Consider the following 15116-nt stretch of genomic DNA (forward strand, 5'->3'; position numbering starts at 1 on the left):
CCCTCTGTGTTAAAAAAGTGCCCCTTTGGACACTTTTGTATCTCTCCCCTCTCACCTTAAAACTATGCCCTCTAGTTTTAGACTCCTCTAACTTTGGGAAAAAATATTGACTATCTAGCTGATCTGTGCCCCTCATTATTTTATAGACCTCTAAAGGATCACCCCTCAGCCTCCTACGCTCCAGAGAAAAAAGTCTCAGTCTGTCCAGCCTCTCCTTATAACTCAAACTATCAAGTCCTGGTAGCATCCTGGTAAATGTTTTCTGCACTCTTTCTAGTTTAATAATATCCTTTCTATAATAGGGTGACCAGAGCTGTACACAGTATTCCAAGTGTGGCCTTACCAATGTCTTGTACCAACTTCAACAAGACGTCCCAACTCCTGTATTCAATGTTCTGACCAATGAAACCAAGCATGCCGAATGCCTTCTTCACCACTTTGTCCACCTGTGACTCCACTTTCAAGGAGCTATGGACCTGTACCCCTAGATCTCTTTGTTCTGTAACTCTCCCCAACACCCTACCATTAACTGAGTAAGTCCTGCCCTGGTTCAATCTACCAAAATGCATCACCTCACATTTATCCAAATTAAACTCCATCTGCCATTCGTCAGCCCACTGGCCCAATTGATCAAGATTCCATTGCAATCCGAGATAATCTTCTTCGCTGTCCACTATGCCACCAATCTTGGTGTCATCTGCAAACTCACTAACCGTGCCTACTAAATTCTCATTCAAATCATTAATATAAATGACAAATAACAGTGGACCCAGCACTGATCCATGAGGCACACCACTGGTCACAGGCCTCCAGTTTGAAAAACAACACTCTTCAACCACCCTTGTCTTCTGAAAAGAAGCCAATTTTGTATCCATTTAGCTACCTCACCCTGGATCCCATGAGATTTAACCTGATGCAACAGTGGCATAAGTTGGCCAGCTTTCCCAGGATTTCATCCACACTTTGAGAGCTGTCGGCCATTCAGAGGCCATTCGCTCTCCATTGCTGAGTCACTATGCCAGAGTATCTATTAAACTGAACCCCAATAGGAATCAGCACCCAAGCACAACTGAAGAGGGAAGAATAGTAGTGAAAACCAGCAAAAGGAAGTTGTGTTTGTTATTTTCTTGGCTCTAAACTGGGTCTTGATAAAGGATCTAAAAGCTTCATCTGTTTTGCACGATACTCCTTAATGCTTGTCTCTTTGATAAAATGTTGTGAATATATTTCCTCAGAACCTCATATGCCACATATCCTGCTGGAAAGTGGAGATATGACTCCGAATGAATATGAGCAATTCTTAAAAGGAAGAAATGATTTCATTAAAGGAACCAGAAAAGATCCCAGCTCAGAGAAAAAGGTATTGATTTATTTCTGATGGTACAGCAAGAATGTCTGAAATAAAAGCCAAAAGTGCCGGATAAATTCAGCCTATCTGGCAGCATTTGTGGTGAGAGAAACAGAGTTAATGTTTGAGTTAATATGTCCCTTCAACAGAATTGGAAAGGGATAGAAATGTGATGAATTATAAACTTGGAGAGGGCAGGGTGGGGAGGTCTAGAATAGAAAGGCCGTGTTAAGGAGAGATTGACAAAGATGTCATGCACATGACACAAAGGGGCTGCTAATGATGTCATTAGGGACTGAAGCATATTAATAGTGGCAAAGGTAGAAGAACATCCTTTATTCTACATGTCCCCTGTCTTTATCCAATGTGAATATAATTTACTTTCAGTTTTGTTATCACTATCATTACCCTATCGCCAATGCAAGTCCTTGAATTCATAAGTTCAGGTTGTCTAGAAGTCTTATTACCCCTTCCATATCTCGTTCACACTACTGGGCAAGGCTAATTCTGATGGTATCAGGCCGGAACTTTCAAAAGTTATTTGGAGAAGTCTATGGGAAGGCAAAGGGACGTCTGGTAAATGGGAGGCTTTCAAAAGTGTGTTAACTGGGCTTCAGGGTAAGCACATTCCTCTTAGAGTGAAGGGCAAGGCTGGTAGAAGTAGGGAACCCTGGATGACTCGGGATATTGAGGACCTAGTCAAGAAGAAGAAGGAGGCACATGACATGCATAGACAGCTGAGATCAAGTGGATCCCTTGAAGAGTATAAAGGGCGTAGGAGTAGAGTTAAGAGAGATATCAGGATGGCAAAAAGGTGACATGAGATTGTTTTGGCAGATAAGGCAAAGGAGAATCCAAAATGCTTCTACAAATACATAAAAAGCAAAAGAGTAACTAGGGAGAGAGTGGGGCCTCTTAAGGATCAACACGATCGTCTATGTGCGGATCCACAAGAGATGGCTGAGGTCCTAAATGAATATTTCTCATCAGTATTTACTGTTGAGAAAAGCATGGATGTTAGGGAACTTGGGGAAATAAATAGTGATGTCTTGAGTGTACATATAACAGAGAATGTTGTGCCTTTGTTTAAAAAGAGCTGCAGGGAAAAGCCTGGGAACTACAGGCCGGTGAGCCCCACATTTGTTGTGGGTAGGTTGTTAGAAGGTATTCTGAGAGATAGGATCTACAGGCATTTAGAGACGCAAAGACTGATTAGGAACAGTCAGCATGGCTTTGTGAGTGGAAAATCATGTCTCACAAATTTGATTGAGTTTTTTGAAGGGGTAACCAAGAAGATAGATGAGGGCAATGCAGTTGATGTTGTCTATCTGGACTTTAGCAAGGCTTTTGACAAGGTACTGCATGGTATGTTCTTACATAAGGTTAAATCTCACGGGATCCAGGGTGAGGTTGCTAAATGGATACAAAATTGGCTTGATGACAGAAGCCAGAGGGTGGTTGCAGAGGGTTGTTTTTCAAACTGGAGGCCTGTGACCAGCGGTGTGCCTGTATTAATGATTTGGATGTGAATATAGGGGGCATGGTTAGTAAGTTTGCAGATGACACCAAGATTGGTGGCATAGTGGACAGTGAAGAAGGTTATCTCGGATTGCAACGGGATATTGATCAATTGGGACAGTGGGGTGATGAATGGCAGATGGAGTTTAATTTAGATAAAAGTGAGGTGATGCATTTTGGTAGATTGAACCAGGGCAGGACTTATTCAGTTAATGATAGGGCGTTGGGGAGAGTTATAGAACAAAGAGATCTAGGGGTACATGTTAATAGCTCCTTGAAAGTGGAGTCACAGGTGGACAGAGTGGTGAAGAAGGCATTCGACATGCTTGGTTTCATTGGTCAGAACATTGAATACAGGAGTTGGGATGTCTTGTTGAAGTTGTACAAGACATTGGTAAGGCTACACTTGGAATACTGTGTACAGTCCTGGTCACCCTATTGTAGAAAGGATATTATTAAACTAGAAAGAGTGCAGAAAACATTTACTAGGATGCGACCAGGACTTGATGGTTTGAGTTATAAAGAGAGGCTGGATGGACTAGGACTTTTTTCTCTGGTGTGTGGAAGGCTTAGCAGTGAACTTATAGAGGTCTATCAAATAATGAGGGGCGTAGATCAGCTAGATAGTCAATATCTTTTCCCAAACGTAGGGGAGTCTAAAACTAGAGGGCATAGGTTTAAGGTGAGAGGGGAGAGATACAAAAGGGTCCAGCGGGGCAATTTTTTCACACAGAGGATGGTGAGTGCCTGGAACAAGCTACCAGAGGTAGTAGTAGAGGCACGTACAATTTTGTCTTTTAAAAAGCATTTAGACAGTTACATGGGCAAGAGGGATATGGGCCAAATGCGGGCAATTGAGACTAGTTTAGGGGCTTAAAAAAAGGGCAGCATGTACAAGTTGGGCCGAAGGGCCTGTTTCCTTGCTGTGAACCTCTATGACTCTACTGTCAGTGGAGTGGTCGGCTCCATCATTGCTGGTTCTTTCTGTAGGCTTGGAGATTGTTCTGCCACCCGAGTATCTTTTCATCCTTTTCTTCCATTCCTCGGCCACACTTGGTCAGTCCGGCTGCTGCACTTTTCGATGGTTTTTACCCAAACTCATTTTTTGTGGGGTGGTCGAACATTGTGCTGGTCTACTTGTTAGTTCTTTCACTTCTTCCATCATCGTGGTGATGTCTGTAGAACTTTATGTTTCAGTTTTGCCCACAGTGTTTAGTATTTGCTTTTTTCTCACTTGATTTTCAAGTTTATGAAATTTTTCACTCTGTTCCGCAATGACTCTAGTCTTTGTTTCAGAGTTATCTATCGAACTCTTGTGTAAATGTTATAACTTCACCGGGGAATTTGGTTCTGCTCGGACACTTTTCTCCTCAGTCACTGACTGTCCTTGGATGCTGTCAATTCACTCGTTACATCGTCAATCTGTTTAATAGGATTTCTCTTATCTACTTTCAAATTCTAGGGGATTTGGTCTTCCATATTGAGTATCTCAACTTCCTTCTTGTACAGATTGGACGAACGTTCAAGAAGTTCATTGGTTTTGGTTGTTAGGAACAGAGGAATTAGGAGCGAGAGTAGACCTTCGAGCCTGCTCCGCCATTCTATAGGATCATGGCTGATCTCCATCTCATCCTAACTCCACTTCCCTGCCTTTTCCCCATAGCCCTTTATCCCGCTTTTGATCAAATCCCATTTATCCCAACCCTCTGCTTTCTATCAGTCAGCCAATCCTCAATCCAAGCCATGATTGCTCCGATGTATTTTTTTATTCATTTGTGGGACATGGGTGTCACTGGCTGGCCAGCATTTATTGCGCATCCCTAGTTGCCTGAGCGCAGTTGAGAATCCACCACATTGCTGTGACTCTGGAGTCACATGTAGGTCAGACCATGTAAGGACAGCAAATTTCTATCCCTCAAGGACATTAGTGACCCAGATGGGTTTTTACAACAATCGATAATGGTTTCATGGTCATCAGTAGATTCTTAATTCCAGATATTTTTTATTGAATTCAAATTGCACCATCTGCCGTGGAGGGATTCGAAGCCGGGCCCCCAGAACATTGGGTGAGTTTCTGGATTAATGATCCAGTGATAATACCACTAGGCCAACGCCTCCCCCATCAGCGATTCTCTGGCAACTTCTAGACATTTTACACAATGCTTACTGAAGATTTCTGGTGCTTGAATTCCATCCAGTTTGAATGGAAGTTCTATCTCTGTTGCATTTGTTGATTCATTGTTCAACAGTTTCAGATTCTCTTTCATGTTGTTGACTTCTGCTGTTCTCAACAGTTCTTGGTTTTCCTTTACAATCTCTTCTTTCACACGGAAAGGTTGGTTCTCCATATTGATTTTTTAGCAGAGAATCATTTCTCTGTGCGATTCCACAAGCTCAGATCCTGTAACTGCGCTTCTGCTAATTGTTTCTGAGACTCTTCCTGGTCATTTCCAGCAAAGTTTGGCCCTTGGGTGTGTCAAAATTGTTCCAGATGAGTGGAATTCTGATCCATGGATAAACATTTAAAAATGTAGGTTTTGTTTAAGGAACGTTCTGAATTTCAGGATGGCACTGCCATTCTCCTGGAGTCAAAGGGATTTCCTACGCTTGCCGCTTTTGGCAGACTCCACTACAATGGAGATTGTGCTTAACTTGAAAAAAATCGCCAATGGCTGCCTGGAGCCACTGCCTGCAGAGTTAGAACATAGAACATAGAACATAGAAAGCCACAGCACAAACAGGCCCTTCGGCCCACAAGTTGCGCCGATCACATCCCCACCTCTAGGCCTATCTATAGCCCTCAATCCCATTAAATCCCATGTACTCATCCAGAAGTCTCTTAAAAGACCCCAACGAGTTTGCCTCCACCACCACCGACGTCAGCCGATTCCACTCACCCACCACCCTCTGAGTGAAAAACTTACCCCTGACATCTCCTCTGTACCTACCCCCCAGCACCTTAAACCTGTGTCCTCTCGTAGCAACCATTTCAGCCCTTGGAAATAGCCTCTGAGAGTCCACCCTATCCAGACCTCTCAACATCTTGTAAACCTCTATCAGGTCACCTCTCATCCTTCGTCTCTCCAGGGAGAAGAGACCAAGCTCCCTCAACCTATCCTCATAAGGCATGCCCCCCAATCCAGGCAACATCCTTGTAAATCTCCTCTGCACCCTTTCAATGGCTTCAACATCTTTCCTGTAATGAGGTGACCAGAACTGCGCGCAGTACTCCAAGTGGGGTCTAACCAGGGTCCTATAAAGCTGCAGCATTATCTCCCGACTCCTAAACTCAATCCCTCGATTAATGAAGGCTAGTACGCCATACGCCTTCTTGACCGCATCCTCCACCTGCGAGGCCAATTTAAGAGTCCTATGGACCCGGACCCCAAGGTCCTTCTGATCCTCTACACTGCTAAGAATGGTACCCTTCATTTTATACTGCTGCTCCATCCCATTGGATCTGCCAAAATGGATCACTACACACTTATCCGGGTTGAAGTCCATCTGCCACTTCTCCGCCCAGTCTTGCATTCTATCTATGTCTCGCTGCAACTTCTGACATCCCTCCAAACTATCCACAACACCACCTACCTTGGTGTCGTCAGCAAACTTACCAACCCATCCCTCCACTTCCTCATCCAGGTCATTTATGAAAATGACAAACAGCAAGGGTCCCAGAACAGATCCCTGGGGCACTCCACTGGTCACTGACCTCCATGCAGAGAAAGACCCCTCCACAGCCACTCTCTGCCTTCTGCAGGCAAGCCAGTTCTGGATCCACAAGGCAACAGCCCCTTGGATCCCATGCCCTCTCACTTTCTCAAGAAGTCTTGCATGGGGGACCTTATCGAACGCTTTGCTGAAGTCCATATAGACCACATCCACCGCTCTTCCTTCGTCAATGTGCTTGGTCACATTTTCAAAGAACTCAACCAGGCTCGTAAGGCACGACCTGCCCCTGACAAAGCCGTGCTGACTACTTTTGATCATACTAAACTTCTCTAGATGATCATAAATCCTGTCTCTCAGGATCCTCTCCATCAACTTACCAACCACTGAGGTTAGACTCACCGGTCGGTAATTTCCCGGGCTGTCCCTGTTCCCTTTCTTGAATATAGGGACCACATCCGCAATCCTCCAATCCTCCGGAACCTCTCCCGTCTCCATCGACGATGCAAAGATCATCGCCAAAGGCTCCGCAATCTCCTCCCTCGCCTCCCACAGTAACCTGGGGTACATCCCATCCGGTCCCGGCGACTTACCAACCTTGATGCCATTCAATAGTTCCAACACATCCTCTTTCTTTATGTCCACATGCTCGATCCTTTCTGTCCTCCGCAATCCAGCAGTACAACCACCCAGATCCCTTTCCACCGTGAATACCGAGGTAAAGTATTCATTAAGCACCTCCGCCATTTCTAACGGTTCCGCACAAACGGTTCCGCACCATTTCTAACGGTTCCATTTCTAACGGTTCCGCACAAACTTTTCCCCCTTCACCTTTGCTCAGAGTTTTACTTCCAAGTCACAAATTATTGACTCCTGACTTTTGCTTTCTCTCAGATTGGAATTCATGAGTCTGCCGAATTATTCAATTCGTTTCTGTTTTAATAAGAACATAAGAACTAGGGACAGGAGCAGGCCATTCGACCCCTTGAGCCTGCTCCGCCATTCAATAAGATCATGGCTGATCTTTTCTTGAACTCAGCTCCACTTACCCGCCCGCTCACCATAACCCTTCATTCCTTTACTGTTCAAAAATGTATCTATCCTTGCCTTAAAAACATTCAATGAGGTAGCCACAATTGCTTCACTGGGCAGGGAATTCCACAGATTCACAACCCATTGTGTGAAGAAGTTCCTCCTCAACTCAGTCCTAAACCTGCTTCCCCTTATTTTGAGGCCACGGCCCCTAGTTCTCGTTTCACCCACCAGTGGAAACAACTTCCCTGCTTCTATCTTATCTATTCCCTTCATGACCTTATAGGTTTCTATAAGATCTCCCCTCATCCTTCTGAATTCCAATGAGTATAGCTCCAGTCTATTCAGTCTCTCCTCATTAGCGAACCCTCTCAACTCCAGAATCAACTGAGTGAATCTCCTCTGCACCCCCTCCAATGCCAGTATATCCTTTCTCAAGTAAGGAGACCAAAACTGTACACAGTACTCCAGGTGTGGCCTCACCAGCACCTTATACAGCTGCAACATAACCTCGCTGTTTTTAAACTCCATCCCTCCAGCAATGAAGGACAAAATTCCATTTGCCTTCTTAATTACCTGCTGCACCTGCAAACCAACTCCTTGAGATTCCTGCACAAGGACACCTAGGTCCCTCTGCATAGCAGCATGCTGCAATTTTTTACCATTTAAATAATAGTCCATTTTTGCTGTTATTCCTACCAAAATGGATGACCTCACATTTACCAACATTGTACTCCATCTGCCAGACCCTCGCCCACTCACTTAGACTATCTATATCCCTTTGCACACTTTCAGCATCTTCTGCATACTTTGCTCTGCCACTCAACTTAGTGTCATCTGCAAATTTTGACACACTACACTTGGTCCCCAACTCCAAGTCATCTATGTAAATCGTAAACAATTGCGGTCCCAACACTGATCTCGAGGCACACCACTAGTCACTGATTGCCAACCAGAAAAACACCCATTTACCCCCACTCTTTGCCTTCTGTTAGTTAACCAATCCTCTATCCATGCTAATACATTAGCCGTAACACCATGCACCTTTATCTTATGCAGCAGTCTTTGGTGCGGCACCTTGTCAAATGCCTTCTGGAAAACCAGATACACCACATCCACAGGTTCCCCATTGTCCACTGCGCATGTAATATTCTCAAAGAATTCCATCTAATTAGGCCTGCCCTTCATGAACCCAGATCCCACTGGGCACTGACTTGGGATTGGGTTTTAGTGATGGGTATTTTCAAACTACATTTCTGACTCTAAAGTATTTAAAGATTTCTCAGGGCTTGCTGTAGCCTGGAACTTTAAAGGATTTTGCTCTCCACAAATTGGACTGCTATCTCTGGAATTTCCAAAGGAGATTCAATAAAGCCTTCTGCTGCGGTGAGGAAATTAAATGTTTTAGTTTTCAGATTCCAACTCTTTCTTTGAAGCTTTTTCCTGGTGAATTTTCATCAGTGCCTCCGTTTCTGGAGCTTCTTTTCTGGCTTGATGAATTTATTCCCTAGTCTTCCAGTATTTTAATTTTCCTCTGTAGTTTCTGGAAGGTTTGGATTTTTCCCACCAGCTGCTACCATGTTGCAGGATGTTGGACATAGTTTGGTAGGTCTGAAGATGTCTTTGTAGTCTTACGTTGGTTCACTGTAAGTCTTTATTGACTCTTCAAACTATTTACAAATATACAGTAAAGATTACAATCTAGGACCTGTCTCCATGCTGGCTGATGTACATGTCTCTGTCCAACTGGACTGAACATTGGTATAGGTGATTTGCTTTCTTACATCACTGTGTGGGCAGTACTGTACTCAGTCTCACATTAATCCTATCTATGCTGGACCCTTATATTACAGGATGGGAGGGGAGGGTGGTAGGATAGTATGTTTCATGGGGGAAAGGGTGGGGTGTGGGTAGTTGTGGGGTCAAGTGGGGGGGGGGGTAAGTCAGTGAGTTCAGGATTCAGTGAAGAGGGAGAGGGGTGATGGGAGGTTGGTGGGAAGGCGAGGATGGGTGTGGTGAGCAGTACTATAGTTATCCAGGAGTTAGAGATGGTTTTAATTCTTCTACCTTTTCCAGGGTGGCTAACCTGCTCAGAGAGCCAGAGACATCCAAATTCTCCAGTGTGAATCCAATACCGCCAGGGACCTGGGTTCAATTCCCGGCTTGGGTCACTGTCTGTGCGGAGTCTGCACGTTCTCCCCATGTCTGCGTGGGTTTCCTCCGGGTGCTCCGGTTTTCTCCCACAGTCTGAAAGACGTGCTGGTTAGGTTCATTGGCCATGCTAAGTTCTCCCTCAGTGTACCTGAACAGGTGCCAGAGTGTGGCGACTAGGGGATTTTCACAGTAATTTCATTCAGTGTTAATCTTACCCTACGTGTGACACTAATAAATAAACTTTATACTTTTTAAGTATTGGATGGTTCCTGGTGCATTGCAAGTTTGAACTTCCCAGGCAATTCCCATGCAGTCATTGCATGGGGATTTCCAGGAGATCCCCAGCACATCTCCTGGGATATCTCCAGGGAATGCCTTCTCCTCCCTCCCCCCACCCACCCAGAGATCGGAGTATAAATGCAAGCTGCTGATGACAATGTCGTAATAGGAGGCTTCCCAATGGTGCCGATATCATAGACACCAAACCAGCTGTGACAATTCCACAGTGAAACTGAACTTCAATTCAGTCTGTGCACTTAGCTGAGTTTTAAATAGTTGTTGGATGTGAGTAGGTAATGAATACTAAAAGGTTTACTAGAATGTTGCCAGGGCTGGAGAATTGTAGCTGCGAGGAGAGATTGGAGAGATTGGGGTTATTTTCCTTGGAACAAAGAAGGCTGAGGGATGACATGATTGAGGTATACACAATTGTGAGGGGTAGAGAGAGAAAGTAGACAGGAGGAACCTGTTTCCCTTGCAGAGAGTTCAAAAACCAGGGGTCATAGATTCAAGCTAAGTGGCAGAAGGATTAGAGGGCACACGAGGAAAATGTTTTTAACAGAGGGTGGTGGGTGTCTGGAATTCGCTGCCCGAGTTGGTGGTGGAGGCACAGACCCTAAACTCTTTTTAAAAAGTACCTGGACCTGCAGCCCAAATGCTGCAAGCTGCAGGACTATCAGTCTCTTGTTAATGGGATAGGCTGCTCAAACTTCAGTCCTAGGAATTGGACTGTATCACTATAGGGCTCTTCCAAAGAATTATAGATTCTAATTTCTTCCAATAAAACCATTTATTTTCCTCCATAAACACTGGTATTTTTCACCTCTCTGGTTTTCTCTGCTGCTTAATGTTACAGTAAGAACCCACATCATGTGCAGCTGCATCCATTGGGTAGGAAGTAACCTTGGCAACTCCATCTGGTCATTTCCTATCACTGTGAGCCAGTTGTTACACCCTGACCAAAACATTGATTTTATCAGTGAAGTCTGTATAACCTTGGGATCAAACCTCTGACTGCACTCCCACTAAACAGCACCTCATCTTGTCAAAGTCCTTCTCAGATTAATCATTGCCGTTAGTTTCACACTAGAACATAGAACATAGAACATAGAACATAGAACAGTACAGCACAGAACAGGCCCTTCGGCCCACGATGTTGTGCCAACCTTCATCTGAAACCAAGATCAAGCTAACCCACTCCCTACCATCCTGGTGTGCTCCATGTGCCTATCCAATAACCGCTTAAATGTTCCTAAAGTGTCTGACTCCACTATCACTGCAGGCAGTCCATTCCACACCCCAACCACTCTCTGCGTGAAGAACCTACCTCTGATATCCTTCCTATATCTCCCACCATGAACCCTATAGTTATGCCCCCTTGTAATAGCTCCATCCACCCGAGGAAATAGTCTTTGAACGTTCACTCGATCTATCCCCTTCATCATTTTATAAACCTCTATTAAGTCTCCCCTCAATCTCCTCCGCTCCAGAGAGAACAGCCCCAGCTCCCTCAACCTTTCCTCATAAGACCGACACTCCAAACCAGGCAGCATCCTGGTAAATCTCCTCTGCACTCTTTCCAGCGCTTCCACATCCTTCTTATAGTGAGGTGACCAGAACTGCACGCAATATTCCAAATGTGGTCTCACCAAGGTCCTGTACAGTTGCAGCATAACCCCATGGCTCTTAAACTCCAACCCCCTGTTAATAAAAGCTAACACACTATATGCCTTCTTCACAGCTCTATCCACTTGAGTGGCAACCTTTAGAGATCTGTGGATATGGACCCCAAGATCTCTCTGTTCCTCCACAGTCTTCAGAACCCTACCTTTGACCCTGTAATCCACATTTAAATTTGTCCTACCAAAATGAATCACCTCACATTTATCAGGGTTAAACTCCCTTTGCCATTTTTCAGCCCAGCTTTGCATCCTATCTATGTCTCTTTGCAGCCTACAACACCCCTCCACCTCATCCACTACTCCACCAATCTTGGTGTCATCAGCAAATTTACTGATCCACCCTTCAGCCCCCTCCTCTAAGTCATTAATAAAAATCACAAAGAGCAGAGGACCAAGCACCGATCCCTGCGGCACTCCGCTAGCAACCTGCCTCCAGTCCGAAAATTTTCCATCCACCACCACCCTCTGTCTTCGATCAGATAGCCAGTTACCTATCCAATCGGCCAACTTTCCCTCTATCCCACACCTCCTTACTTTCATCATAAGCCGACCATGGGGGACCTTATCAAACGCCTTACTAAAATCCATGTATATGACATGAACTGCCCTACCTTCATCAACACACCTAGTTACCTCCTCAAAAAATTCAATCAAATTTGTGAGGCACGATTTGCCCTTCACAAATCCGTGCTGACTATCCCGGATTAATCCGCATCTTTCTAAATGGTCGTAAATCCCATCCCTAAGGACCTTTTCCATCAATTTACCAACCACCGAAGTCAGACTAACCGGTTTATAATTACCAGGGTCATTTCTATTCCCTTTCTTAAACAGAGGAACAACATTTGCCACTCTCCAGTCCTCCGGCACCATCCCCGTGGACAGCGAGGACCCAAAGATCAAAGCCAAAGGCTCTGCAATCTCATCCCTCGCCTCCCAAAGAATCCTAGGATACATTTCATCAGGCCCAGGGGACTTATCAACCTTCAGTTTATTCAAAACTGCCAATACATCCTCCCTCCGAACATCTATTTCCTCCAGCCTATTAGCCTGTAACACCTTCTCTTCCTGAAAAACATGGCCCCTCTCCTTGGTGAACACTGAAGAAAAGTATTCATTCATCACCTCGCCTATCTCTACTGATTCCATACACAAGTTCCCACCACTGTCCTTGACCGGCCCTAACCTCACCCTGGTCATTCTTTTATTCCTCACATAAGAGTAAAAAGCCTTGGGGTTTTCCTTGATCCGACCCGCCAAGGACTTCTCATGTCCCCTCCTAGCTCTCCTCAGCCCCTTTTTCAGCTCATTCCTTGCTAACTTGTAACCCTCAATCGAGCCATCTGAACCTTGTTTCCTCATCCCTACATAAGCTTCCCTCTTCCTTTTCACAAGACATTCCACCTCTTTTGTGAACCACGGTTCCCTCACTCGGCCATTTAGGTCTAACTAGCTTTAGGTTTCAACAATAGAGGTTTCGGGATTTATTCACTGATAGGTTCGAGCAGTCTTTCCCATTCACAAGCTGACAGCCAAATGGAGACAGTAGTGAATGTGACCCTAACGTAATAGCAAGATATTTAACATCGCTGGAGCCACTTGCCGTTGCATTGTGTCATGTTTCATTGGACACCCACTTTGCAATAATGTCCATTTTGGACGTAATATATAAACAATGGATTATAACCAAAGGATAACTGACAAAAATATTTTAAATAAATGCTTCCTATAAATGTTTCCTCTTTGATGCGCGATTAAATCACTCGGGAGGCTGGATCGTACCCGGGAAATAAAGGCTTTTATTAGTAACAAGAATGGAGCATACTGCATAACAATACAATCCCAGACTAACGGGTCTCCAAGCAGTGCAGTGACCTTTATACTCCTACAGGTAGGCGGAGCCAACCGGAGTGTACCACAGAACAATACCAACAGGTAGAACACCCCAACCCTAACCCCAACAGTGACAACAGTAACATATGTACAAGTACCCATAGTGCTAATCATCTATGGTTCAGTACCCATAGTGGTAACCATCTATGGTTCACCACACTCTTCTAACTTCACAACACTAACTCGAGCTGCGATGAAATTCCAACTGTTCTCTAGCATTCTGACAACTATCAATTCCTTCCTTTAAACCCAGAAACTGAATTGCAACAAGCTCTCTGTTGTTGCAAACATCATCACTCAGCCAAACCTCCAAGATTCTAATTTCTACAAACATATATTTGCCATGGGATTTCTGGGAAATTCTGATTTCATGCATGATTAATTAAATGTTTCCTTTATTCCCAACAGACTGAGATAATCAGAAAACGTCTAAACAAAGATATTAGACACAACCCCGTCATCATGTTGAACTTCTGTCCTGATTTAAAGATCGCCCAGTCAGATTTAAAGATGGCCCAGGGCGAGTTTCTCTTTCTGATAGACCGCAGTGGAAGTATGAGTGGAGTGAATATCAACTGTGTCAAGGTAATGACTACAATTGGTACCTTTTCTGTTTGTTGAAGGGCTCAATCCCATGAGTCACATCTTGTTTTCCAACACATTGCATCATTAAGCAATGAAGCATGTCTGTGATTAACCCACACACAGCAACATTAGCATTTCAATCATTGCTAACTGGGGGTTTCTCATTGAGAGAAACTTACAATCCCAGTGTTACATAGAAACATAGAAACTAGAAGCAGGAGGAGGCCATTTGGCCCTTCGAGCCTGCCATGCCATTCATTTTGATCATGGCTGTTGCTGCGATCTCAATGACTAGATCTAGATGGTTCTATCCCGGAGGTCCTTTGGGTTCCCTGGAAGATGTGCTGAAAATCCCTTGCACGGACTACATGGGAATTTCCTGGGAAGTTTCAACACCTGTTGGTAAATTTCCCTGTGACTGGACCCTGTGAATCAGAGTTAGACACAGTAAGAGTTTTAACAACACCAGGTTAAAGTCCAACAGGTTTATTTGGTAGCAAATACCATTAGCTTTCAGAGCGCTGCTCCTTCGTCAGATGGAGTGGAAATGTGCTCTCAAACAGGGCACAGACACAAAATCAAGTTACAGAATACTGATTAGAATGCGAATCCCTACAAGCAACCAGATCTTAAAGATACAGACAATGTGGGTGGAGGGAGCATTAAGCACAGGTTAAAGAGATGTGTATTGTCTCCAGACAGGATAGCCTGCAAGTCCAGGAGGCAAGCTGCGGGGGTTACTGATAATGTGACATAAATCCAACCGGGATGTTGGATTTATGTCACATTATCCAACCGGGATGTTGGATTTATGTCACATTATCCAACCGGGATGTTGGATTTATGTCACATTATCCAACCGGGATGTTGGATTTATGTCACATTATCAGTAACCCCCACAGCTTACCTCCTGGACTTGCGGGCTATCCTGTCTGGAGACAATACACATCTCTTTA

At 44.5% G+C, this 15116-nt stretch overlaps 1 protein-coding gene across 1 annotated transcript in view; it reads left to right on the forward strand.

The window, feature by feature from the left end:
* vwa5b1 (von Willebrand factor A domain containing 5B1) overlaps window positions 1–15116 on the forward strand; it is a 264352-nt gene that overhangs the window by 79845 nt on the left and 169391 nt on the right. The window contains exons 6-7 of the mRNA XM_078239726.1: window positions 1236–1360; window positions 13984–14160. Of these exons, the coding sequence (XP_078095852.1) occupies window positions 1236–1360; window positions 13984–14160 (302 nt within the window). The remainder of the gene's footprint in view (window positions 1–1235; window positions 1361–13983; window positions 14161–15116) is intronic.

This window comes from Mustelus asterias, chromosome 22 (assembly GCF_964213995.1).
Source record: "Mustelus asterias chromosome 22, sMusAst1.hap1.1, whole genome shotgun sequence".
Taxonomy (NCBI): domain Eukaryota; kingdom Metazoa; phylum Chordata; class Chondrichthyes; order Carcharhiniformes; family Triakidae; genus Mustelus; species Mustelus asterias.